This window comes from Chroicocephalus ridibundus, chromosome 5 (assembly GCF_963924245.1).
Source record: "Chroicocephalus ridibundus chromosome 5, bChrRid1.1, whole genome shotgun sequence".
Lineage (NCBI taxonomy): Eukaryota > Metazoa > Chordata > Aves > Charadriiformes > Laridae > Chroicocephalus > Chroicocephalus ridibundus.
The window spans coordinates 3,048,101-3,074,805 of NC_086288.1; the positions used below are offsets into that span (position 1 = coordinate 3,048,101).

General features: G+C 40.0%; 1 protein-coding gene across 2 annotated transcripts in view; it reads left to right on the plus strand.

Annotated features, from left to right (window-relative positions):
* PRDM5 (PR/SET domain 5) overlaps positions 1–25,125 on the plus strand; it is an 85,463-nt gene extending 60,338 nt beyond the window's left edge. Inside the window, exons 14-17 of one of the 2 annotated variants that reach the window (XM_063336016.1) lie at positions 5,904–5,989; positions 19,229–19,333; positions 22,049–22,159; positions 24,617–25,125. In XM_063336016.1, the coding sequence (XP_063192086.1) occupies positions 5,904–5,989; positions 19,229–19,333; positions 22,049–22,159; positions 24,617–24,781 (467 nt within the window). In that variant the 3' untranslated portion in view covers positions 24,782–25,125. The remainder of the gene's footprint in view (positions 1–5,903; positions 5,990–19,228; positions 19,334–22,048; positions 22,160–24,616) is intronic. The other variant, XM_063336017.1, reaches the window with a different exon arrangement.
* The last annotated feature ends 1,580 nt before the right edge of the window (positions 25,126–26,705 follow it).

Genomic DNA, 26,705 nt, shown 5'->3' on the forward strand with positions numbered 1-26,705 from the left:
GCCACACCTACACACAAGAGGAAATGTCGAAGAGGAGATTGCCTTCTCAAGGGCGATTTGACATGCTGTACAGCATCAAGCTGGTGAAATTTGCTGAATATTTTCTTAAAGTGTGCATATTTAATCTTCATTCAATAATTGGTGTTCTGGCCTTTTTTCAGTTAAGTTCTGTTGGTATCACTTGGTTCCTTGAGTTCCTATTTAGCTTAACCTTAATTTCTAATGAAGTTCTTCTCGTGTGGGAGAAATTCAGTTCTGTGTACGTAGGTTTCTTTGTGTGCGAGTAGGTATTTCAGTAGTGCAGTAACTGAATTCTGTACGGTTGAGGACACACACTCCCTTTTTAATTCCATGGGAACACCGTGTACAGAGCAACAGCAGCGGAGGATAAATGTGTAAAGCTGTCATGTGCTTTCTATGAGCAGGTAACGTTCCTAAAGCATATGTCACAGATTATAAGTTTGTCGTATCCGTTAACCTTTTGCCCATCCTTACTTGCCGTTGAATGCTGTCATCACCCCACGTTATCTCCGACTAAAACAGCCTCCTTGCAATTCCCATTCCGGGCTGCCCTGTTGATCACCTGGTACGGAGTGTTGTGTGTGTGATCCAGATGGCCCCCTTGCCTCCAAATTCCTCCCCAGGTGAGCTGCCTTTTTTCCACTGTGGTTGGGTGATGGTGGAGTCTCCCTTCTTCCCCTCTCCCCTACCCCAGTCTGAAGTTAGGCCTTTAAAAAGGATTACACTTCACCATAATTGTTCTCAAAATCGTCACTTTGAAATAATACTCTCGCATATATATATTTTAAGAAATAGTCTTCTAATCCTTATAATAAGTATTTCACCATCTGAAAAGGAGCTATATTTAGAAGGTGGTAAGTGGTCTGTGGAAGATTCTGAGGGACCACGTTGCCATGATTATTTTTTTTAAAGAAAACAGAATAAAACAATTCCTTTTGAGTTACGTACACTGCACATGATCTGATGTTTGGTGCGGTCTGTCATAAGTCTTTCTCTGACGTTTGGGAGTGTTGACCTAGACCAGTGGCGCTGAATACCACAACTGACCAAGCATAGATACAGTAAAAAGTATAGAAAAAAACCTTTAACTTCGCTGCATAATTCAAATTCTTAATGTCTTAATGCAGCAGTTTAGTTCCAATAAAGACAGAAAGCCAGGGAATTTGTCCACGACGGCTAACATTACATACCTGACAACTGTGTACAAGTGACCAAGCAAGCTACGTGGGAATGGGGACAGTGAATGTGGCTCCAGATTTAACAGAATGGGAGGGAAGTAGCGCTCGTACATAGTTTGGAAGAGCTCTGAGAGACTGCTTCCAAAACTGAATGCATGCTTTAGCATGCTGTTGGCCATCTTCTCTTTGCCTCTGTTTCTCTCTTGGTTTGCTGGTCTCTTCAGACACCTTTGTTAATCTCTTCACATTGGGACTATTTCTCTGTTGCCTGTTTCGTTTGTCTCATTTGTTGGGAATATATTTGTCACCTGTAAAGTACATATTTGTTTGATCTTACTAGAGGTCACTGTTACAAAGTAATCACCAGCATTGGTGTTCATATCAGGTTTCTGCCTGATTTTGTAATTAGCTTTTTTGTGGCTAAACTGACTAGAGGGAATGCAAAATACAGTGTGAAAATAGCAACACACGAGATTAGTTTGAATTATTGTGTCTCAAAGTCTTTATCAAATGTCTAGCTCTAGCCACTGAAGTCTTGAAGAACTGATATATATTTGGTTTGGTTTCTTAATTGTTTGGCTCCCAGGGGTGTCAGAGTTTGGGAAACTCACTGTAAATATTGCCTTACAGCACCTTTGATTGCAAATGTCTCAGGAAACTATCCATCCTGAGTTGAACTGGGGTGAAAGACTCTGGTGTTGAACTTTTTGTGCTATATTGAGGTCTAATAGGTATTGTGATCTCAAGCTATAGATGCACACACTTGAGGGGGGGAAAAGATATCAATTCTGTCATTACACATTTTCAGATCAAAATCCCATATGGTTTTCAAGCATGGTATTGGTTTTTTTGTAATCCTTGTATTAGGGTTAAATTTATTTTTATTATGTTAAAAGCTTTGGTTTTGTTCATACAAAATCTGGAAGTAGAATGTCTAGACTCTGAATTACATTAAGTCCACTGCGTTTTATCCCCGGATTATTTATTTGAGGTTATTTGTACAGAAGTGCCATTAACGTGTTGAGCGGTTTGCTCTCGGACAGCAGGGGCATGACAGTCAGCTGTAACTTGAGGGTAAACGTAGCATTTATGACGTCTGTCTTGAATCTCTTGCTATTTTAGTGATAGCAATTATTCTTAGCTCTTGTTGCATTCACAGCGTTACTTCTGGGCATGTTGACTGGACGAGCTGTCATATGAAGATGTATTTAATATGCCTACTGGATTTTGGTATTGTACTGGAGTAGAAAGCCTGGTGAAATGCTTTAGCGAAAAGGGCAGATCATAGTCTTGGTTGTGGTTTAATGGCAGAGTTGCAAACAATAACACAGAAGGTCAGGCCTTTTTTCAGATGTTTTCCAAATGCGAAGCGTTCGGGTTAAATCTTTGTAGAGTATTTGGAAGTTAAAATATTTTGCCCCCACATTATCCATATTTTTTTATATAAATCACACTTTAAAAACCTCACCAACCAACCACCCTCACTTTGTGAAATAACACCTTTGAAAACTTACTCTACTAAGAACTGCAAAGAAAAGGCATTGTAGGAAAAATATGGTCTCGTTGACAAATCTGTTATTGGGATCATTTTTACAAGCAACTGACTGGTAGCGTGAATGATGTTTGCCCAGTCTAGTTCTAAAGCACGGAGGGAAGTTAATTTTTATCGGAGTTAGAGAAGGTAGTAAGTAGGACTGTAATAATCCTGCCCAAACCTGCTGTCCGTAAGTTCAGACATCTAATGTGAATTAGTTGCCTACGCTCCTGAAACAATAAATGGAGAAAAATATGCATTGACAGAGGGCAGCTCGTTCAGTTCTGAGACAGGCACCAGTCAGGCCCGTTCCGGAGAGCGATTCATCCTAGTTTTCTTTTATCCTTAGTTTTATCGAGATTCAGAACAACTAGTTAAAATTAGACATCACATTTTCACGTGGCTGATGTAAAATGAGGGGAATCTTACTCTTGCTCACAGATCAAATCATCTTAAAATAGAAGTAACTTTTGTATCTGTATATGTCTTACACAGTGGCACAAACTCGTCTTTGCGCTGGTTACAGAAAGACTAAGAACTTTATTCTAAGAAACACGGCTGTTGCAAGCACACATGTTTTAAGTGGCCCACAGTTAGTTTTGTAAAGTCCTAAAATTCTTTGTGGTGGGAGATAAGTTACGTATCTAAAGGATGTGTCTGCACAGGGGAAACAGTTGCTTATGTGAGGACAAGGGCACTTGTATGTATTTTGGGCGTACAGGCTACAAAGATTAGGTAAAAGAAAATAACGGAAGAGCAGCAGTAAAATTACTTGGGCTCATCTCTTAGGTTGTCTTCCTGACAACTATTGGTGGCACGAGTGCGTGAGAAGTTGTTTATATAATTCAGAAAAATAGCATGTCATCAAGCAGCAATGTCAAGTTAGAGCTCGCAGTCTGTGGTATGTAGGAAACTCGATTTTTGGAACAGCGGAGATTTTTTGGGACTTCAAGGGACATAGCGGCTGCTCAAAGCCAGCCCTTTTCAGGTGCGTCATGTTGATCTGAAGTCGTACTGTTGCCCTCTACTGGCATCTGCTGAAAGCTCTTACCCGTATTCATCAGGTACCGTGGTCTCCGTGGTTAATTTCTGAAGGACACTGTTAATCCATTTCAGACAAGCTCAAAACCATCCTTTGAAAGCAGAAGTCTTTCTCTTTAAGGATACTCAAGGGTCGGGGGAGAGAGGGAGGAGGGGTACAACTCCTACCTGTCAACACTCATCTGCTTGCAAACTGCTGAAAGCTTTAACTTCTACATTCAAAAGCCCAAAGACATAAAAATGTCGGCTGAATTAATTAAATATTTGAGTACTGACAACCGTTGGAGTGTTTGAATTTCGGAGGCATGGATTAAAGACGTTGAGGGTCATGAGGGAGAGTATCATATTTCAAACTGCTCCATGAAAACACAGCTATAACACAGTGATCGTTGTCATCATCCGAAAACTAATGCCAAATTCACACAACTGTGCTTTGAGAGAGGTGGCAGAATACAAGAGACAATTATTTGTATTTCACAAGTACTTTGCTACGCAATTTTTTTTACCGGTGTCATTAACAGTTATCTAAACAGCAACAAAAGACAGCAAAGAACAGAACAGATTATCTGCTAAACAGTTGTTTTTATTTTATCCCCTTACTTAAGTAATCATCTAATCTCAGCTGCCCTCAAATCTCTACGCCACCTGTGACTATATGGAGCTACAACAGCAGTGACTGTCAGTTGATCAGCTGTACTGTATTCACAGTCGGTCCTTCTGAAGAGCTGTTTCTGCCAACTGTAAGCTGTCCCTATTACATACTTTCTGTGATCCCGTGACGTCTTGTTCCCAAGAAAGAGAACATCCAGTATCTTCCCTCTGAGCAATCGCGGAGGAACACTCACGCAGAGAAAAGATGAGGGATGAGGCTTCCTTTCTCCTGGTCAAGATGAATATCCCTGTTATTAGGGACTGCGGAGCATTAAATGCTTATCTCCGTTACTGCTGCTCTCTTGCACTCTGATCTTTGGCACGTCAGTGAAATATGTCTGGTTGGGGTTTTTTCTAACTGTAAAATGTAGTTAATCTTACTTACCTATTTTTCAGGATTGAGTATGAGCGTTAATAAGTGCTTGACGTTTGGACTATGTTAAATCTCTCTACACGTGCACAGATTCTTTCATGAGTGGAAGGCTGTGCGTTGACTTAGCAGAACAAGCTTTGCTTAACTTGTATTTTCAAATAAAGGCTTGTTATGCCTTTAGCATTATGATTGCGTAGAACAAATGCCATTTTGTTAATAGAAAAATATTTGTGTCTTAATTTGTTGAACTTAGACTGTTTCTAGTACAAAACCAGGTATTTGCTATTAAAGGGTTGTGTACAGGAAGGCCGTGGATTCGTATTCCAGTGCATTGCCTGAAGAGTTAAATTAAAATGCCCTTGGGGAATTATAAAGCTTTATCGCTTCTTCCAAATTACGGAGCTAGCTTAGAAACTCTTCAGTCTCTGATTCTGAATAGCTCAGTATCCACATGACACTAATGTGAGTTTGGGAAAATCGATGCTAAATGACGCCAGTTTAATGGAGCATTAAACTAAATACCTTCAAGGTATGGGATGCTGCATGGGAGATGCTGAGATCCTTTTGATTCCGTTTCAATCATAAATTGCGACACAAAAATTGCCAAAACTTTTGGTTAATTGGCTTCTAATGCAGTTATATCAGATACAGCATTAAAAAAGACTGGATTTTATATTTCATTGGGGTTCTGATACCTGGAGGGCTCTAATAATGACCAGATGTGAAATGGAAGAAATATTTTGGAGTAGTTAATGCCTAACCATAAAAGTGACCGTGTGTAAGTCACTGTAGAATGTGGTTTGAGCAAGGGCAGTAGGTGTATTTTTTTTTTTTTTTCTTTCTTACCCCCTCCCCCCCCCCCCAAGGCTTTCAGTCTGTATTCCTATAGTGCTAGAGGAGCAAAGAGGAACGTTTTGATCCAGCCCTGCAACCTGCTTGGGTGGACCTTTATTTGTAATATTTCAAATGCTTAGGTCTCTTTTGGTTGAAATGAGTGTGAAGACAAGTCCAGAAAAAAGTAGCTCCATTTGAGAACTAAGTGTGCTGCAAGGTCTTCATGTACTGAGGCCATATTTATGGATTTTAATGTTTTTCTTGTTTTCAGGTGAGCGTCCTTACCAGTGTCCTTACTGCGACAAAGCTTTCAGCAAGAATGATGGATTGAAGATGCATATTCGCACCCACACAAGGGTAAGTGTAGCGTAGTTTTTATGGGCCCTTGAGAATTGTCTATGAATCGTGTGTGGCAGAATGTAAATAATTGCTGTTTGTGTAGAGATTAGGCTATATCAACCAAGATATTTTATACTTACGAAAACAAGAGGCAAAGATTTATGTCATTAACTGTTAAATTCTAATTGTGACTCCCTTACTGACCTTCTGTTTTTTCTGTGTTCAATTTCTTACATGTTGAAATAATAGCAGTACCAATTTCTTCCTTTAATCTGTGGTTATTTATAGATAAAAATTAAGGTTTGTGATTACTTACTGAGTAAACGATTCTGCAAAGACTTCAATATCCAGTGCTCTGATTCATACTGTCTCCTTAAAATCCAGTCACTGTGAGCTTTTGTGGATGCTGCACTTGACTTATTGTCGTCCATCAGTAGCAAAATGACTTTATTTAACTTTTATTTAAATGAAGGCAAAATAAAAGGTAAATTGCAGATGTCATCTGGATTATTTTTGAACCTTTACTCTGAGTTAACACAGAGTTCCCCGTTTTAGGGAAAAGTCTTGTCGTGTATGTATATCTACTTACTAGGTGACAAAGGTGAGACCTTGGGCCCTGCTCAGCCACCCAGAGGTGGAGAGCTGTCTTCAGACAGCCAGGTGTGAATCCCCTTAGTGAAGGGAGGTCTCCAGGTGAACTTAGGCTGGTCTAGCGTTTGCTGTGCTACCTGCCTCTGGCCTTCCCATCCACCATAAGAAAATAAACAAAAAGTAATCTGTAGGTTTTACTAGTAATTCCTCGGGAGCTCTCACTGCTTACAGAAGTCAAGGCAGCCTTGAGGCCAAACTGAGAAGGTTCTTTATTAGGAAGTAGGGAGGGTGATAGTTAAGCAAGTAGTTTCCGTAGGCGAATGTGCGTGTAGGATAACTTTCTAAATAAGTAAAGATAAGAGCAATCCTGTTTGTTTAACTTTCTACCATTCTACCTAGGTCTTGGGGGTATTAACTGGAGGTTCTAGATCAAATTTTAGCTCGTGTGCCCCAAACTTTAGCTTAAAAGTTATCAGTAGTTTGTGCAATGCTTCCTGGTGGTTCATTGGAAGCAGGCTAGTCCCATGTTGTTAATTGTTTCTCCTTCTTTGCAGCTGTTAAATCACTTCAAGAAGTGCTATAAAATCTTTTCTGTTATTAGTGTCCCATTTTACTGGTTTTGCACCAGGAGAAATTTTGTTACCATATATGTTCTACATGGCTGTGAGGGGGAGGAGCAGTAAACAAGACCAGCTCTGAAATAGTGCCAATTTTAATTTTTTCCTGATTTGTCATACAGTCTGAGTAAAAACTCCCCAGCCTCTGTAGGAAAAAAAAAAAAGAAAAAAAAATAAGAAAGGGCCTTTAGAGCCTGTAATGGTGTATCTCCGTTGACTGTAGTGCTTTACTACACCAAGTGACGATTTCTTCCAAAATGCGTGCTCATGAGTGAGGCTAGAGAGCTTTACAAACATTATCTTCATAGCTTAAAAGCTGTAAATTAACTGATAGCGGTTATTCACAGCAGGATTGCATATCCTACAGGCTAGAAAGCTGTGCATTTTTTTGATAACTGTATATTTTTTTGATAGTTGTATACATCAGTCCCGATCACCTCACAGTGCAGACGATAAAGCACTCAAATGTATTATGTTAACAATTAAGAAAAAGTCACTCTGAAGTAGAGATCTTTTTAATTGCACTGGATGGAAAACTGATAGTTGCTCTTCAGCTAAGTGTACGTTTTTTGGGATGTTTCTTGCTGTTAGCTTTGCTCTGAAACGTAATTATGCACTGTAGTAGAGAATTTGCTCTTTTATTGTTTGCCTGCTTGCTACTACGTCTTCTACGTAGCTTGTTGCTTGCGTGTATATATAAAAAAAAATAAATCTTTGAAACTTGCAGGCTGGCTCCAAAATGCTTCTATAAAATTAGAATGAAAGACATACTGAGGACTTTTACATTAATGTTGAAACAAGAGGAAACAGAAAATAATTTAAACACTGCTTATGAATGACATAAAACAATTCAACCATTGTTTGTTACTTAGCTAATAGGAAAGGGAGGAGTTAGGAAAACAGATTTTAGAGTGGCGATTTCTTTTTAATATATGTAGATGTAGTAATTAGACTTTGTATTGTACTAAGAACATAACGAAATTTGATTTAAAATGTCTCAGAAAATGTTCTGCTGTATCACGTAGTCGAACAACCATCCTTACAGAAAGAACGAACTCAGTTCACACCGAATGCGATACGAGTGTTTCCCTAATACTTGAGAAGTCATGATAATCTAGATCTGAACAGGTCGTGTTTCCGTTTTTCTCTTTTGTGTGTAAGTGTGCTAAGCAGACTACTGGAAATCTTTACGGTTAGACTAGAGGATTAAAATATGCAGGCAACAGCGTGATTTATTTCGACCTGGTTTGGGGTTTTGATTCTTTTTGCTGTCTATATGCTATTCCTATTCTGAAGCTTCGCAGTGAAGCTCGTTCCTGTATGAATGGCATTATACATTCATTTATCCTCAAATATTTTTTTTTACTTTGAGATAATAAGAATCAATATTGATAACGTTAACATTACTAGCTCACTTTTGAAAACTGAAGTCTGTTACCATGACGTCGCTTCTCTCAAGTTTCCCTCTTCCTCAGACTTCAACGCTTTATTCAATATCTAAAGAGAACTGGATAGCTAAAAATTTTGAAGCCTTAGGAGGAAAAGCAAGTTGACTAGCAGTACTAATAAAAACAACAGAACAGAAAGCAAAGCTTTTTGTGAACTCTCCCAGGTTTTCAAGTCAGGAGGAGTGGTTATGCTGAGTCTGTGCTTCTGGAGAACGTTATCCATGGAGTACTGCAGGATAATAAGCTGTAGTTCAGTTGTTCAGGTGTGTAAACATGAGTACAGGTATAGAGGAATAAATACGTATTTTAGGTGGTGCGATTCAGACGTAAGTGAAAGAGAACAGAGTGGTTGAAGGGGGTTTGGGTATTTGGAAGGAATAAGAAGGAAGAGGGAGAGTGAAAATACTGAGAGGTAAATTGAAAAGAAGCCACTATTTGCAAGAGCACTTGTGTGTTTGGTAAGAAGATGAAGAGTAATTTGATGTTTGTAGTAGGTTGATGCTTGTCAGGAATGGAGTGGTTGATATTGAGGGTCTCATTATGAGACACTGGAAAACTGAAATAATTGATCCTTGTGTGTTTGGTAGTGTTTATGCCTGATTTTTAACTTAGCAGTGTGATGGGGGGGGGGGAATCTAGAAAAATATTATCCGGGAAACAACAGAAGAACCCCTTCAGTACAGAACAGCTCTTGAATATGTAGGTTATCTATAATAGTTCCGTGGTATCAATATCGTCTGCCTTGAGGTCTCCCTGAACAGAGGGATGCTAGCAATGCTGTAAGCTGTGCGCTGTCTGAGATGCAGAACTACTGACAGTTTCTGCCACGTACATTAAGACCAGGCAGGTCTGTCCTTACTGCCTGGGGCGTTCTCTCTTTTCCCCTTCTCTACTGTTTCACTCTCAAGTAGGTACATGCTGCTTGCTGGAGAAAAAGGGGTGAAATTCTCCTGTACTCTGGCTCACTTCATCAGATTCTCTCTTCACTCTGTGTTGTAGGGGTGGTTAAGTGTTATGGATATTAAGATGGTTCGCTTTGAGGTTGATAGCCTAATATGTTTGTATGTAGCAGTGATAGTTGAATTTCTAGCTTTGAGAATTGCAGATCTTTAACCAAGAGCAGTATAAGCTAAGCTGAAGATTCTGCGCTATTGGCGTGTAAGTATTTTTTGAGGTGAATGCATGCAATCCCATTGTAGCACCTCTCTGGCGCTCAGGGTAGTTGTGGTCTAATTCTTCATTCTGGAAGCCGGAGACTGTGTGTATTGCCAAGTAGTGCCAATGCCGTAGTAGGTATGTAAAGTGAAACACTTGGTGCAGGGACTCTGACGTTTATCTAGCATGTGTTTCAGGGATTTTATTGCAGATTATGTGGAGTCCGGTCCTATGGACTGAATGCACAATAGTGCTCCCTGGAACGCGTTAAACCTTCTGGTTTAATTTTTTTCCAAAAGGAATCCAGGTCGTGCAGTCCAAAACAGTTTGGAATTGTGCACCAAAGCCCAGTAATGGGGGCCGTTTGGGAAGCGTGCTTCAAAAGCGCGGATAAACACTGAAGGAGATATATTCTGTGTACTGTGTAAGAACTCTTCCAGTGAAGGATTATACCTGGGCAGAAATAGCTTGAAACTCCTCAGCGTGATAGCACGATAGAAATTCACTATAACTTGTTCTGCGATTGTAGGCCATTTAAACAAAGACAAAACTAAAGATTAGGAAATAAAAAATGTAGTGTGTTGGCCGGTGTTCATCTCCGTCAGTTCTAAGAACAAGAGAAGCCAGGAAGTCACGCGTGAAACTTCTCTCTTCAGGCATGCCATGTGTTGACTTCTCAAGACAAATGATTGTGAGGATGTTGGCTATTCTTACCCTCTCCTACACATACACGGTATTTTGAAGTTTATTCTTGCATGCAAAAGAATTATTCAAAGCATAAATAACAAGGTGTGTAAATCCAAAAGGCATTTTTGTATCAGCTAAGCCTAGCAAGGTGGAAATAAACATAATCATAGCACCCTTCCTCAAAGGCTAACCTTGTTAATATGTTGAAAAAAAGAATCTGGTCTTTTGGCCTGAAAAATTGTGAAGTGGCTTAAAAGTAATAATATGACATTCAACAAGGAAAGTGTCGTTGTGGATATTAAGCCTAGATATATTTTACCAGTGGGATTAAATGCCAAACCTGATCCTGCGGATCAGGGAAGGCTGCTGGAGAAATCATTGTAGGAAGTTGATTAAGGTCTGGCAGCTGCTAAACTGAGTACAACCTGGGTGGCCACAGGTGTCAGCTCGAACTCTGGAGTAAACAGAGAAGGTAAGCCAAAACCCCTACTGACAATGTAAGGAGAATACCAACGACCTCATATTAAAATGTCACCCGAGTACTGATTTGTTTCTATGAAAGTGAAAGCGTTTGGTGTATGGTTTTGGTCTTTCGGGGTTTTGTTTTTTTTTTTACCTTAAGAAGAAGAAATAGAACAGCCTAAGAAAACATAAATGAGGAGTTCATTGAAGTCCTTGATGATGAAATGAATTTACAGACCATGTCAGCTCTGAGGAAATACACGCGCGCTTCCCACCTTCGCAGCGCAGTAAACGTCAGCTCTTTCCTGAGGCTTTATGCAGTGCCTGGCATAATACTACATAGTTGGAGCTTAAACACGTAGAAAAATTATTGTATGTTACTGCAATATAATTGTTAAAGTTTGGAAAAACGGTCATTGATAGGTGCTCAGAGTTACTGTCATGTCAAATTGATGGTTTCCTTACTTCTGAAAATGGTAGTTCTATTACAGTTTGTTTCGGTTAAATACAAGGCAGTGATGGAAAACAGAAAAGAGTAGAAGCCATTTGCAGATGCTTTTTCATCACTTGGTTTGACTATTTCATGTTTATACTTTGAAGGTATAACAGATACATGTCATTTTTATAGCTTGTTTAAAAATCTGATTTCTGATGGCTGGAAGGCTGCTCGCTCTAGTGCTCAAATTGTACGTTTCCGAGGTAATACTTAAAAATTAGAGAAATTACAGTGGTAGGTACGCTAGGTAGGTACATTTCTTTGTTTCATGCGTAAGTAGCTACTATTTAAAAATGCATTAATCTTTAAGTACGTTTAAAAAAGCAGCTGGTGTTCAGAGATTATGTTGTAAGAAATGGAGAAAATTAAGCGATAAGCATATTTTTGTAACTCTGCAACTGACTTCACTTGTCCGCATTTGAAATACTTGGCCGCGTGGTTTGCTTTTTTTAAATGTAGATATGTGTATACGCACATATACATAACGTATATATACAGGTTGCATGGAACCGGCCAATAGATTGGCGTTGATGTTACGTAGCTTCTGGACGCTTAAGCTGTTGGTACTCACCATACTGTCGAGGAATCTTTGTCTCCTGCACTTCCTTGTTCTTTTGAAGCTGGGCAGCTTGGATGCTGTTAGCAGCGTAGCCTCAAAATTGCAAGGATTGGTGGGATCGAGTGGCCTGAGCATTGGGTATGTTTTGAAGTCAACTCTTGAACTCCTTAATCTCATGGTTAATTTGGGTGGTGGTGGCTGAGGGTATTCGTCTGAAGCTCTTACGAATACGTCTGCGTGGGTTGCGGTCACGTGAGTGACGTCAGTGTAATGATATCAGTAGAAGCTAAGGACTCGGGGCTTGACACGGTTAGCCAACCTTGAGTGAATTTTGAGTTTTATTCATTAATTTCATGGGAATAGGTGTAGACCATTGTAAGTATGGAAGCTAGACAGCCTCCTGTTGAGGTTTTCTTTTCAAGTTAGCGTTTCAGCTTGCTGCTGGAACAGCAGAAGAAGAAAACTGTCCTCATCCAGGCCCTGAATTAAACAGTCTTTCCAAAGCATTCGTTTGGAACTTTACTTTTACACAACCTCCTCTATGCTTTTTTTGTAACTCAGAAGAATATTAAAGTAAAATAACTTTTTAAAAAAATATGAAATGCAAGAACAAATTGACAATTGTGACATAATGCCACTTGTTCTTTGTTTCTTAGGAAGTATTTGGGCTTGAAGTTCTAAAAAAAAGCAGCCATGAATTCTAGAAACAGCATATCTTGCATTGCCAAAAAAAAATTAAAATATTGCATTGGGTACTAAATATAGTCGTCTATGCACATGACAGTGTGTAATGAAATAATGAGGTGTTGATTGAATTTTGAGTTTTTTTCAATATTAGATTTTCTCTATATTTCCCTCTTGGTGAGACATGAGTGAGTTCCCAAACATCTGTCTGAGGATGATGACTTTGCCAGTGCTGTGGTCTCCTTGCCTGTGGAATCCGTGTTTGTATACACGATCTAGAAGGTTTGAATCCCACTGCACCTATAGTTTCACGCTTTTTTTATGTAATGTTGACTGATTATCATCGTTTCCTCGTAGAGTGAAAATGTGCATTTTTATATTGATACTGTTCTTTTTCCAAGAGCAGATCAACATCTATTGAATTTTCATCGTGGATGATTAAATGAACCCTCCTTCACTAAATCTTAGGGGCAGAAAATGACTTCAGCAGTTCAAAAAAAAAACCAACCCAAACAAACAAAAAAAACCCCACAAAAACAAACAACAAAGAAACACAAACCTTACAGACTGTAGGTAGCAAATAGGCAGAAATACTCTGGAAAGTGGTTAGTTAATGGTAAAGTCTGACTAATTGCATATACTAAAGTTTTTGAGTAGATATACCTTTTTTTCCTTCGGCAGACATTTCAGTGAAGATGCCTGTTTTTATTTTCATGACAAACTTTATTGCAAGAATTTCAGATTTTTTTTTTTTTCAAAACCCCCAAAACTGAATTGAGAACTTCTCAAACAAAACATCAGTGACTTCTAATAAAAAGGACTGCTTTAGTTTAAATTTGCCAAAATCCCTTCGCAGTTGTTTCAAGAGGAAATTTTCTGTGCCTGCTCTAGTTATTGGAAGTATTTTTTTAAAGGATTTTACATCTCAACTGAGGAAATGTGTACTTGTTAAGTGATTGTTTATTGAGTTTTAATCATTGTGAGATTAAAATCCTTACTATTTCTGTACAGTTGTAAATTCTCATCGGCCTTTGTCTTCCTGTCTCAACATTACTTGAGTCATTTAATGCAAGTCTGATAGTTCAAGTAGGCCTCTGTCTGTGGGTGAGCCACTTGCTATAGTTTCCAAAACCTTCCAGTTACTAAGAGAGCATCTCGTTAGTTCTTGCACATTTTTCACACTTAAATTCAGAACTGGACTCCGTTAACTCTCACCATCTGTGTTCTTAAGAGCCTCAGCCTCTCTTCTCGACGGGGGATGTGTTGCTAGTGGCGATGACCTAGCAGAAAGTATCACTGTGATGGTTTTTTCCTGACATTAATCAGCTTAGTCTTTTTTTTTGGGGGGGCTGAAATGTAGCTAAACATCAGCTACATAAGCCCCCCTTGTTTCAGTAGGCACTCTACTGTCTTTCTTACTTCACTGTACCTCAATCCCTAGCCCTTTGATTAAGATGAAAGCTGGTCTTTTAAAAAGAATTGAGCAATATGTTGCAGGTCACCACTTCATTGACAGTGGAAACCACCCATCACTCTTCTTAAACATAGAAAAAACGCTGTGCATTGACACTGGAATTTGCTGAGGCTCAAAGGTCTATTACCACAGCTGTTCTCGTAACAGGTTTTCTTGTAAAGAACGACTCGCTTGGCCTGGCCCTCAGCGTGGTCTGACACTCTCTGTGGGGAGTTTCTACACCGAGCAGAAAGAATCCGTCCGATTCTCTAGGACTTCTGTTACTCATTCATCTCTCTTCTGCTTAGCTTTTGGTAGAAGTTTGCTGTTAGTGAGGCCGCGAGGTAGGTTGCGGGTTGCTTGTGGGTATGCGTCGTGAACCCTGGGTTAGGGTGGAATCTTTTCCAGTCTCCTGAGGCTGTGCTTTTCAGGCTGTTGTAGCCCTGAACCTTCATGGCATATTTAGGTGGGGTTTTGACAGGCTGATACCTCTTCTGGTCACCATCTTTGATACATGCCGTGTGCAACTACCTGAAGAGCTCTTGAGTGTGGTTTGAGGGACACGTCAACATTAATAACTAGTAATAATTGAAACAAAATGTTACTGGTGTTAGGGCAAGGCTTAAAACACACAGAGCAAAGAGGTTGTGTGAAATATGTAGGTGTCTTAAACTCAATGCCCTTCCCTCCACGCCTAAGGTACCCTTTAGATAATGCTTCCTGAAGTCTGTATTTGTCCCTGTCCTCTTGCGATAACACCACTGTCTTCTGCGTTTTCAGGTTGGCAAAGCTATAGGATTTTCAGGATTCTGTTTGAGCTCTTGGTAGCTGTAAGCCCGACTGGGATATTTTAATGTCTGGCTGGTCATGTTTGTTCCTTCTAGGCCACATATTTCTATTCTTGCTGATTTTTTTTTTCACAACAATTTTTTTTTTACTTACCCTGTGTTGAAGTGATAATGCAAATACACGTAGCAGCCAATCGTATCTATTGAGTAATACAAATATTTTCAAATTCTCCACAAAAGGTTTGAATGGAGATAATGTTACTGTTTCTACATCTTGCATAGACATTGTAAGACTTTCTTTTTGGGAGCAAAGGAAAGCTCTTTGCTTTAGAATAATGAAAGCAATTAAAAACAAGAAAATAGAAAGTTAGATGAACTAAAGTATATTCTGCAATCACTTCAGTAAATTAATTTAAACAAAAAAGTGAAGAATAAGGTCTCCTGAGTGTGGATTCAGCCCAGGTTTAACTTGCTCATGCCACCTTGGAAAGAGTTACTAGAACTGTTCTTAACTCTCATTTATTTGAATCATGAGCTATGATTTATTTGAATACAGTAATGTCTAGATTATGTCTGTCTTGCTGTTGAGCTCATGAAATAGTTCTAAATTCAGATTTTAAAAGTTATTTGGAGATATTCATATCAAAGTCACTGCTGTTTTACCTGTGTGATCGATGTGACCGGGTTTACAGAAACAACCATGTGCACTAATATACATAATATATTTATATTTCTTAAGGGAGATACAGTCAACTACAGCAGCAGTTAGGAGTTCAGATATTCTGCGCTTAAGTATTTCCATCTGCGGCGGTTGCGGGATACTCTGTACACATGTTCTATCAAATCTGTCCAATGGCCTTGAGAATTGGTTGTGTTCCGATGGCTTTCCTAATGCAAAGCACAACTTGCATAGAATCCAAGGTAGTCGTTTATGATCTGGCTAGCCACAGACAGGTGACGTGTGTATTGCAGGCTGTTTTGTTTGTCATAGTTGATAAAATGTTGAATTCCTCTCAGTTTTACCACAGGGAAGTGAAAATCACCAGAGACGGGAGTTTCAGTCTTAACAGGGAAGCACCTTGCAGAATACCAAGTCCCATTTGGGCCCTCCTTGGCCTTTTCTTTGTTTAGAGGCAGGAAGGTTATAAATCCTGATCTACGTATTTCTGTTTATACCTGGTATACTTTAAAATGTAATATTAAATCACTGCAGTATCAGCTACATCCTGTCTCTCTCACTCTTCCTCCTCCCTTCCTCATTTATATCAGCAATAAAAGAAAACACGTGGAATCCTTTGGCTTTGCTGGCACCATAGTCGTGGCCCGGCAGATGCTTTTTGAACAGAGGGTAGATTTACAGTACTAGCAGTTGCTGACTCCTCTGAAGTCAGACTTATGTGATCTTCCCACTGACCTCCTGTTTTGTTGACAGTTAGCAGGTTTTTTCCCTTTTGCTTGGTGATTTAAATTTGTCCAGCTCTTTTCCAGTCTCGTCGTTGGTCCCCGTTGTCCTTTTGTGGTGGCGTTAACCGTCTTTCAGACTTACTGCTGTGCTTTCTATCTATCTTTTTTTCCCTGTTCACGTTTAGAGCCGTGGTGGTTATGACAAGTCACCATCATCTTTTCCATGTTCTAAATGTGTTGCCTTCTCCAAGAACTGTGCAGTGGAAATTTGATACGAGGGGAAGAAGGGGGAGAGAGAGAGAGAAAAGAAAAGCACAGTGTGTTTTGTTTTGAAGAAATCGGTCTCTGAGAATGATGTCGTCTTCGAAACCGACAAACAAGTCTTTCTCTGGAGAGAAACTTGGGGCCAAGTTTGGCTCTGGACACCACCACTGATTTTACGGAAACAGACTCAAACGTGAACGAGGGGCAGCTTGGCTTAGCGGGGAGAGGGGGCTGGTGTGAAGCAGAATTGCATCTGCTGAAGTCACTGGAATATACAGATGTAAGAATCTAAAATTAGATCAAAGACAGCTTTGGATGTGTTTCATGCACTACATATGTGAATTTGAATGCAAATGCCAAGGGAATGGTTAGATATACCCTTTTTTGCCATAGAGAATAATACAAATAGCCAAACATAACCCTGGGGAAGGTATTACAGCCCATGTTTGTGACTTCAGCTTCCCAGAGTTTATAACGTCTCTCTCTCAAAAATGGTATCCTGAAGTCCTTTTAGCTCTGAAATGAGAAAGATAATCGTAACCGAGTTAACTCTTCAGATACCTGAAGAACAAGATGATAAAAAGGGAGCAAGTGCACCTGGAATAGTTTGCAATAAGGAATGTTTTCATAGGTGTTGAAGATGTACGCGTCAGATACTTTACTTTGCGCTTTCTGCAGAACAACCTATGCAGAGAAAGGCCGTTTTCAGAGAACTCGCAGCAAATGTGGTTTATGTTAACCGCAATGCAAAACCAATTAAGGGGGCATTGCAGAAACCTGCTTTTCATATGGCTTATTCGTACATTTCTTTAAAAATTACAGACCTGCTTCATGAAGTCTTTAGTCAGTCTAGCAAAATTCCCTGTGAAGTTTTTAGTCTAAGTAATGATTTTTATTTTTAATTTTTTTTAAGATCAGCTCAGATCTTTTTTAGGTAACTTGTTCTGTTTTCCTCTATACTGAAGAACCATGGACATTACGAAATTAAGATAACGACGAAAAACCACAAATGATAAACATGTAAGGAGAATCTTATGGGGGAAAATGCTCATTAGTGACTTCACTTTGGGCCGGTTTAATTAGATGCAGCTGGGCACCATGTACTCAGCCTGTGTCAGTAGGAAGATTTGTCTTGCACCATACTGAAACGTGCTTGATTTATCTCATGATTTACTCATGTCTGAAATTGAAGGGCTTTTCCCCCATGTATGCGGCTTATGACCCGTTTATGGTGAGCTAGAGGATTCCTGCCATTAAAAGCTGAGATGTTTCTGTCTATGACGCTGCCTTTCGAGGAGACCTCAGGGGAGGCGAGTCCGTCGCAACTCGAGCAAAATGAAAAACCCAGTCCGTCCTTCGCCCCCGCCAAGATCTCTGTCCCTGCAAAGAGGGAGCTTGGGACTTACCCAGCACAAGCCTGACTTGTGGTCCCTTGTACGACTTGTCTGGTTTACGCTGAGGACCTGGCAGGATTCAGCGATATATGGAGACCTGATCGTCCCCTACGTACTCAGAACAGGAATTCGATAACCAGAGAATTTCTTCGCTTTGTAGCTTCGACACTTAACCCGCATCGTTCCCTCTCACTTACCCTTGGATCCCACGTTATTTCCCAAAAGACCGTTAAGATTATTGCCTATTATTTGTTAACTTATGGACTTAGCATTTTTATTGCCTGTTGATTTTCAGTCTTTGTTTTCAATTTAATTTAGTAAAAAATGTTTACTTTGTTGCCTAAAACACCCATCTTTAGAACTTAAGCAATACGGAATTTGGGACTGTAGTAAAAAGTGGGATAAGAGCGAAATAAGTGTAATTATTTGATTCAAAATGAAGGTGCCTCTATAGCATCAAATTTTTAGTGAGGTAATATGTAATGTCATAATACATTTAATTAATTTATTTAAATGGTTTTTTTCCCATACAGTGCTTTTGTAACTTTAGTGGAACGCCTTATATAACAGTTCCTGTATTAAGGGAGAACTTCAAAGAAGAAATTCTTTATCGAAGTGGTTTTCCGTACATATACCTATTTATTTGATGTCAGTGAGCTTGCAGCTTTTATAACATCGTGTGTTACAGTAGCTGCTAATCGATAGTTTTAATAAAAACACAGATGGCTTGGTTGCCATCCGCACCTCTTTTGAGATTCTGCGATGAATATGTGATTAACCTGCTGTCACCGCTTCTCAAAAGAAGGGTTCTTTCTACCACAAGCTTTCCTTGTACTAGACTTCCTCCCCTCGCCTCTGCTTGGAAACCTGCTAGCAAACCTGAGGTTTTTTACAGACATCTTACTTGTCTTTATGCTTTAAACTTTTGTGGAGCATAAAGGAAAGTACATTGGAATTTTATGTTTCTGTACCTTTCACATTACGAAAACCAGACTCCCAAAATGGCTGGGATTGAAAGACTGGAACAGATAATTAATTCATAAGTGGGTGTTGAAGTGGAAACTGTCAGGACACAGCTTTCCCAGCTTTCACTTAATCATTTGAAAGTCGTTTTCTGTTGTTTTCACTGACTGTAATCCCTTAGAGAGAATATAAAACTTGCACCATCCAGCATGGAATTCCACTCCTTTAATGACCGGGGCTCTGCGTTGGCTCACTTTCACTCACTTTCACTCACTGTTGTCATTCCATACAGGAAAAGCCGTACCAATGTTCAGAGTGTAACAAGGCTTTCAGTCAAAAGCGAGGCCTGGATGAGCACATGAGAACCCACACCGGAGAGAAGCCGTTTCAGTGTGATGTGAGTTGATCTGTCCCTTTGTCGTCTTGACTTCTCAGTGCGGCAGCAGGACGTAATCGCAGCGAGACTACGGCCTCGCACCTATTGGCTGCGGCATAAAGTTACGCTTCATGTGGTCTTTGATTGCCAAACTAATGAAAAGACCGTCCAGGGAATTTCGTGTACCCTCTTCAGTTGCCAAAAGCATTGCTCGCCCTTTTATTTTATGATTTTTGGATCCCTTAAGAGTTATTTTCACCATTATTAATGCAATTTGGATGTTGCAAGTTACAAATTCATACTGTTTGGGATACAGGAAAAGGCATTTAATTCATTACATGGAATCTGAATGCTTCCGATGTCGTTGAATGACGCAAATAAGAATTCAGAATTTCCAATTTCTGTTTGGTGAAATTTGGTCTGGTATTTTCAACATCTGCTCATAGTTGGTTTTTTTTATCGTTCAACGAAGAAATCGCGGATGCTTTGTATGCTCGCAGCGCTGCAATGCAGCGTATCATCTTACAGTTCGTAGATTGCCGTCAAATACCTTGCAGTCAGTTTACCCCATCCTGCATACAACGTATCTCACAGCTTTTGGAAGGTGTGGGGGGGAAGCTGAATGTGCAGAAACTGTTGGAAAATAATGGCTTTCAGAATTTAAGTTGTTGCTCAATGATTTAGGAGGGGCATCAGAAGAGGGTATAGGATTAGCGTTAAGTGCTTTGTTTTGTGGTACTAGCTCTTAATGAACTAGTCACAAGGGAGCCGCTAGCTTTCCGTTATATCCTCGGTGGCTCGGTCCGAACAGTTGTAAATTTGTTCACAAACTTCTAAAATTAGATGCGAAATTAGAATAACCGCTTGGCGTGATAGTTGCAAGGGTCTGTTAATTGACCCGGCTTTTAATAAATAATCTGGTGACACTTCATTGACAATAAAATGTAATAACTTAGTGGGGAAAAAAAATCAGCCTCAACATTTTGCTGATGGCTACAAGTCAGGAGATTTGCTGTATACTGTTGGGATAATCTCAGCCTGGCTGTAGATAGTACCTTGAGGATTTCTCTCATTCCAAATCGTTGTCAAGAACTCTTTCAGCTTTCAGATTGCTCTATTGGTCATTAGCTGTTGGCTAGCTTGCAGCGTAAATGCGATTTTTCCCACACTGTGCATCCAAGATTCGCTGGTCTTGGATTCGCAGTCTGCTTTTTCAGACCTATTTGGGGTGGTGGTTATATTTTTTTTCTTTTCTTTATTTGAAAAGAGGAGCTGTATGAAAACCTACTTTCCTCCTTCAGTTTTCCTCGTTAATTAGTTGGAACTGCGTTTTTCCAAATACACAGTACTTCTAAAAACAGGTGTAATCTCTGTCTAGTCTTAGTCCTTCTCTGAGAATTTTTATGTGGAGATTTTTTTTATAATTCCACCAAAATTATTCTTCAGTGCTAGTCTTTTGCCAGTGGCACAGTGAGATTGCTGACTCTTCAGCGTTTGGACATAAACAATAGTTGCCTCTACTGTTCACTTGAGTCACTCTTCTGTTGCCCAGGTGCCTACCATGGTCTGCTTCTAGATGCCCACTTGGGAGAGTTTTGAAAGTTTTGCTTTCCTTACGTCATCTAGACTCCACTTCTGCCAATGCTGGGGACATAGTAAACGTCACCGAGAGCAGACCGTGCCTCTAGAGCTGTCTCGCACATTGCCCGTTACCAGGTGTTTCAGCAGAAGTTACAGGAAAACTAGTAGTGGACACTGAACAGAAGAGTTTACCTCTGGCAGACATTTAGTGTTTTGTTCCCAATGCTAAAGATGCTTTTTACACACAAAAATATCCTGACCTACAATGTTTATCCTGCTAAGGATGGCTGTAGATGTACTCGTTATTTCTCTTAGAATGCATTGAGTGGTCATTTATGGCAACAACTTCCACAAATTCTTAACTGTGGAAGGAGATTCTGGGGAGAGGAGAGTGTCGGGTTGTTATTGCAATGGGATTTCAAGAACTGTCTTTTAGTTCCGTTGATAACAGAGAGTGTTAATAGCTAGTCCATTCATTGCTTTCTGTACACGCGCCATGTTCCTTCTTAGTTAACTTCTCTGAAATTGTTTCTCTTTCCAACACTGCATGACGACTTCCCATATTCATAATTGGTTTTGTTACTGTTTTCTGTATTTTTTTCCCCCGTTTCTGTTGCCAGTTCTTAGGGGGTGAAGGCATACTATTGGCGTGCCCTTACTCATTGAAGTCATGGGAAAAGTCCGTGAGTCTAATGCCCAGACCTACTAAGAATCCTTTAAAGGTGAAAACCATTTTTTCAATGATTAGCATATTCATAAACATAATCAGACTTGAAGCCACACTGAAAGACAAAAGTCGTAAGAGAATTGAGGGGTTTGGTCTCGTTTCCTACCTGGCATTAGAAGCAATCATAGAAACTACTCAGCTTTTTCTTCTAAATAACATATTAACATTTGCTGTCAGAATCTTTGTTTCTTAGTACCATCAGCATTTACAAACAGGAATTGCTTTCAGTGCCAAAGAACTAAAGACAAAACTTTTGGCTATTGGGGGGGGGGGGGGAAATCTCAAGAACAGGCTTCACTTGACAGCGCACCTTTCCTCGTCAGATATAAACTATTCCCCACCTATTTTTTTTTTAAACTGCGTTTTTGCTTTAAGTAGAATTTTTTTCCAGAATCGGAAATAAAAGCCATGTCTTCTCATCCTCTTAGGCATTTGGAACAGACGTTACAGTACAGGATTGTGCGACGCATAAAAGTAATACTTCTGTAGCCTGTTTGATGAAGGTGCTACGGTTTATTCACGTGGCTGTTTCTGTGTCTGTAAGTCAACAAAAGCGCGTTCAGAACTTGCTGTCAATGACTTAAAGCTCTCACGAACTACTGATAGCAGTGCAAATTGAATATTCCCGTTAAAAGGTGAAAATTCTCGTGTATATCACATAGGAAAGTGAAAATAACTGAAATAGGGAAATACAAGATGTGGTTTTTTCCTAGCGGATTAGATTTCTGTCCTCTGAAGAGCAGCCCATGTTTTACTGGGAGGCCGATTGAAAATCAGTTGTCTCGGAGACGACAGATTATTCTTTGGGGGCAGGAAGGTCAGGTACTGCCTGTCCTGGTTTCTTTCGAGTACAGTATTTCCCTCCACTCTGCCTTTCGTTGACCCTACGCTTATTTTCAAATGTCACTCTTTTCCATCCTCCCTAATCAATCAAAACTTTGATCATTTTGAAGAGATTGATGAGACTTCAGGTGCACATTAGCAAGCATGCTTGTAAATCTATAAAAGATCTGTCTTGCTTATAAAATTGAAATATGAAGCAAACTCTTAAAAGCTCCCCAAAACTTTTATGTGTAAGCACAGCACAAGATGTATCGTATCTTTAAGGAATGATCCTGTGCATTCCATCTTCTTTTTGAAGAAGTACGGTAGTGGAACATGCTAGATCCTTGAAGGAACAGCAGGACATTACACCAGTTGTTACGCGAGCATTTTAAATGAAAAAAACATACTTTAAGACTGTGTTATAAGCTGTTTACTTTACTTTAAAAATGAGGAGGTGTGCGTAAGATACACAGAACACGTATGTATCTTGTACATGTATATATCAGCTTCCAAGAAACGTGTTGTGTTTACAAGTATATGATACTTTTAACACCTTGAGACTTGTGAGCGAGCACGATGGTTACGGTTAGGTAAATGTTAGGACTTCACTCTGTGGTGCTCTGTGGAAGAGGACTAGAAAATGGCACTTGGCAAAAGTGATACTACAACCTGACTGGTGGATGCAGTAAGTGACGTTCAGTGTCACGTAACAGAAGGGTGACTGTTGCTTAGGTTTGAAAGAGGTAATTATACATTTGGGGGGGGGGGAAGTTGGAAAGTTACAGTTGCTGTGTAAAAGTCCTCGGTATTATGTCATGTCCTAAATCCAAAAATGTTCCATCTCAACAGGACGTTCGGTGTTCTTGTCTGGGGAACGAATTATTTTGGGTACAAAACTTGCCTCTGGCCCTTGCCCTTTTTATGGTTGTTGTATGGTTTTGCCTTAATTGGCATAAAATACATATACGGCAGGTCAAGATTATCTACTCTGATAGTCAGCTCTATTTGTCTGTCTTGGTTTCAAAAGGAGTCGGTAATCATTCAGCATTTTCGTTACTAGTTTGACATCAAAATGAATTTAAAACTTAATTTTCCTAAAGAGAGATTGTGCTGGGTTCCCTTAGTTGCCTCCGCAGGGAAGACGTCTTTGTCTGGAATGAACCTGGAATTCTAGGATTGCAAGCTTCTTGTGGGTGTTCGTTCTTATTTAATCGTATGACTCTCGCCTAGTTCTCTTAAATCCAGGAGCATGCTTGCTTTTATTTTTGTCTCTGGGAAATTCACACGTGCAACATGTGCCTGGATGGAAGGCGAACGTGGCAATATATCTGCACGATTTCAATTGACTTCATGTCTCGCCTACAGACTCTTAACTTTTCATTCTCACTTCTCTTGGCTGAACTTGTTCTTAACCTTTCATTTTGACTTCAGGATAGGAATTTCTATAAGAAGTGATGGTTTTAGCCTGGCAGAGTCCCTCATCCCTCTACCTGCTTATTCAAATGGCAGAAGGGACCGGACCACTTGGAGTAGGGTGGAGGAAGGGAGGCAGCGCACCACATCATACAGCAGAGGAATCGCATCTTCACTTGGCAGACGCCTTCTGTTTTCTTGGCCAGGCAGAGGAAGACTGGAACAAAGAGGTTTCCTCCTCAATAATTATTAAACTTTCTTGCAGTCTTCAGAGCCTTCCCCCGACTCCTCCCTCCTTTTAACTGAGCAATTTGAACTGATTTTTTTTTTTAGGAACCTGCAGATGTCATTCTGGAGGTCAGGAAGGAAATATTTCACTGTAGGTCGAATTGACGGAGGCTTGTGATGTTTTGTCATAATTTTTGCTGCCTCCCAGGTAGAATAATAGGTTTTAAAAGAAAAAACACAATGTAACTGGGAAGGCTCAGCGTGTTGATACTGTGAAGATGGGGTGTGTTTTCCCTCATTTTGTCCCTGTGCCCGTGCTACCACTGTGAACGTATGACAGAAATTATGAATACAGAGTAAAAATCATCTTTAAGGTGCTCTCTGAAGGAGTTATTCTTCCAAAGACCATCTCTCTTATTAGGTATTGCAGGTATGTGTGGCTGTGGCCTCAGTCGTGTAACATAAGGAGCATTATAAATGCTTGAAATTTTAAGACTTCTTGTGTCTTTGTCTTGTCTTCGCTGCCTCAGGTTTGCGATCTGTCCTTCAGCCTGAAGAAAATGCTGATCCGACACAAGCTGACTCACAACCCCAATCGGCCGATGGCAGAATGCCAGCTTTGCCACAAGAAGTTTACGAGAAACGACTACCTCAAAGTGCACATGGAAAATGTCCATGGCGAAACCGACAGCTAGTTACGGCCTGTGTGAGAATGGGTCTCGCGTTCCCGTGCGCTCCCTTTGTGCGTGTACGAACTCCAGACTTCTCACCTGACTTGTAAGCGTAGTCAGCGGAAACAACTGTAGTGTGTTCACGTGTTCTTTTTCCTACTTTTTTTAAAAAATCTTACAGTGGGATAAAAACCAAAGCAGGACATTCACCGAATGTAAATCATGGCTTGAAAATACAGAAGTCGAAGATAAAAGAACTTTGGGAAAATTTTATCCTCATTAAAAAAAAAAAGGGGTGGGGGGAAAGCTTTACGCAAACTTCACGTTCTCAGTTACAGCCTCAGAAACTTAGATACTGGTAGCGTTACCTGGGCGTTTAGAACTGAACCCTCGGCTGTCTGCAACTGTATTTCTGTATCTAAGCTTCAAGACTCCATTAAAATTCTTCAATTTGAAACTGTGCAGAATGTTGTCATTCTGATTGACTGCTGATTGCATCCAGGCATATTTTACTCAATCTTAATTCTCCATTTTGTTATAACATGATTTTTGTCTCATTTTATTTACAGCTTTCTCGTTACTAGATGAAACTCGTTAACTTGAATTGGTTCTTGAGATACCAAAATGTATGGGTACAGAAGCTGTGGAAATCTGTCACCGTGCCTGTATGGGCGTTGAGGAGGATGTATTTCTTCTGGTTACGTGAAACAAGACTGAAGTGAGAACTTTGAGCCATTTAGTTTCAGAACTATATTCATGCTCATCGTTGTGACTAGCAAGGCAAGTGAAAAGACATCTTAACAGAGTGGTGTGAGCAGCTACTGTTGCCTGGTTAAAGTGTGTTTGATTTCCTGGTGAACAGCTGGTTCCCAGAGTGTTTCTTCCTGCTGAATCGGATGCCCTGGATTTTTTTCACCCCGCTTAACTACCTTTGTCGTCTTAATTCTAGTAATGAGCACTGGGAAAAATACCGCTTTACGACTAAGTAACAGTCAAATTATTCACGTTATCAGGTTGAGCTGTTCACTGCGGTGTGACTCCTGAAAAGAGTTCCCACAGGCCCTCTTGCACCACAGCTAGATAACCAAGAAATTTTTATCTACAAGGACGGTAAAACTGTAACTTGCATGTGAAATTCCTGAGCTATCGGCAGTTAATATTAAGGCTGTGTCATTAGTAAACCGTTCGTATTCATTTTGGACCTGTCAGTGTTTGGTAAAAGGAACTTGCATTGGGACATCTTGCTTCTAGTTTTCTTGGGAAAGGAATTCAGCTTCTTTCTGAACTGCTGCGGGGACAGTTATGCTGAAACGAACAGCATAATTCTTTATCTCACAGCAGAATCTCTACTCAAATCTCTATCGCATGGTAGATTTTCTACTCAGAAGAGCAAAAAATAAATAGCAATAGTAGTGTTGCTAGTGATGGAAATAGCTAGCAATATAGGATGTCAAAATATTCAGCGATGAACGCTTCCTTCTTTCTCTACTAATAGTTGGGATCCCGTTCTGCACGGACATCTGTACGTTTACACGTTCAGTTTTGCCACCCAGCACTGGATCCCACTAGTAATCTTTTCCAAAGCCATTACTTTTCTCCAAAAAATAAGCAGAAGAGACACTTTGTGGTTTTTCTCAGAAGCTGAAGAAGGCATGCCACTACTAGGGGTAATTATAATCACGAGGCTCTGTATCGGAGGGTATTAGTTCTTTGTAGGAAGCCCCCGTTTTTGTTATGAGAGTGTTTGTCTCCAACTTCCTTTTTTTTTTCTTTTTTTTCTTGTGGAAGCCTGTAATGCTCCATGACAACAACCTGACAAGTTTACAGGTGTCCTTCTGATTTACAAGGAAGTTGTACGCTCAAGTTTACAGGTTGCCTTTCCTAACGAAACCAGGTCACTTACTGCTAGCAATTCTAACCGGGACAAGCAGGAACTGTTGCTGTTTTC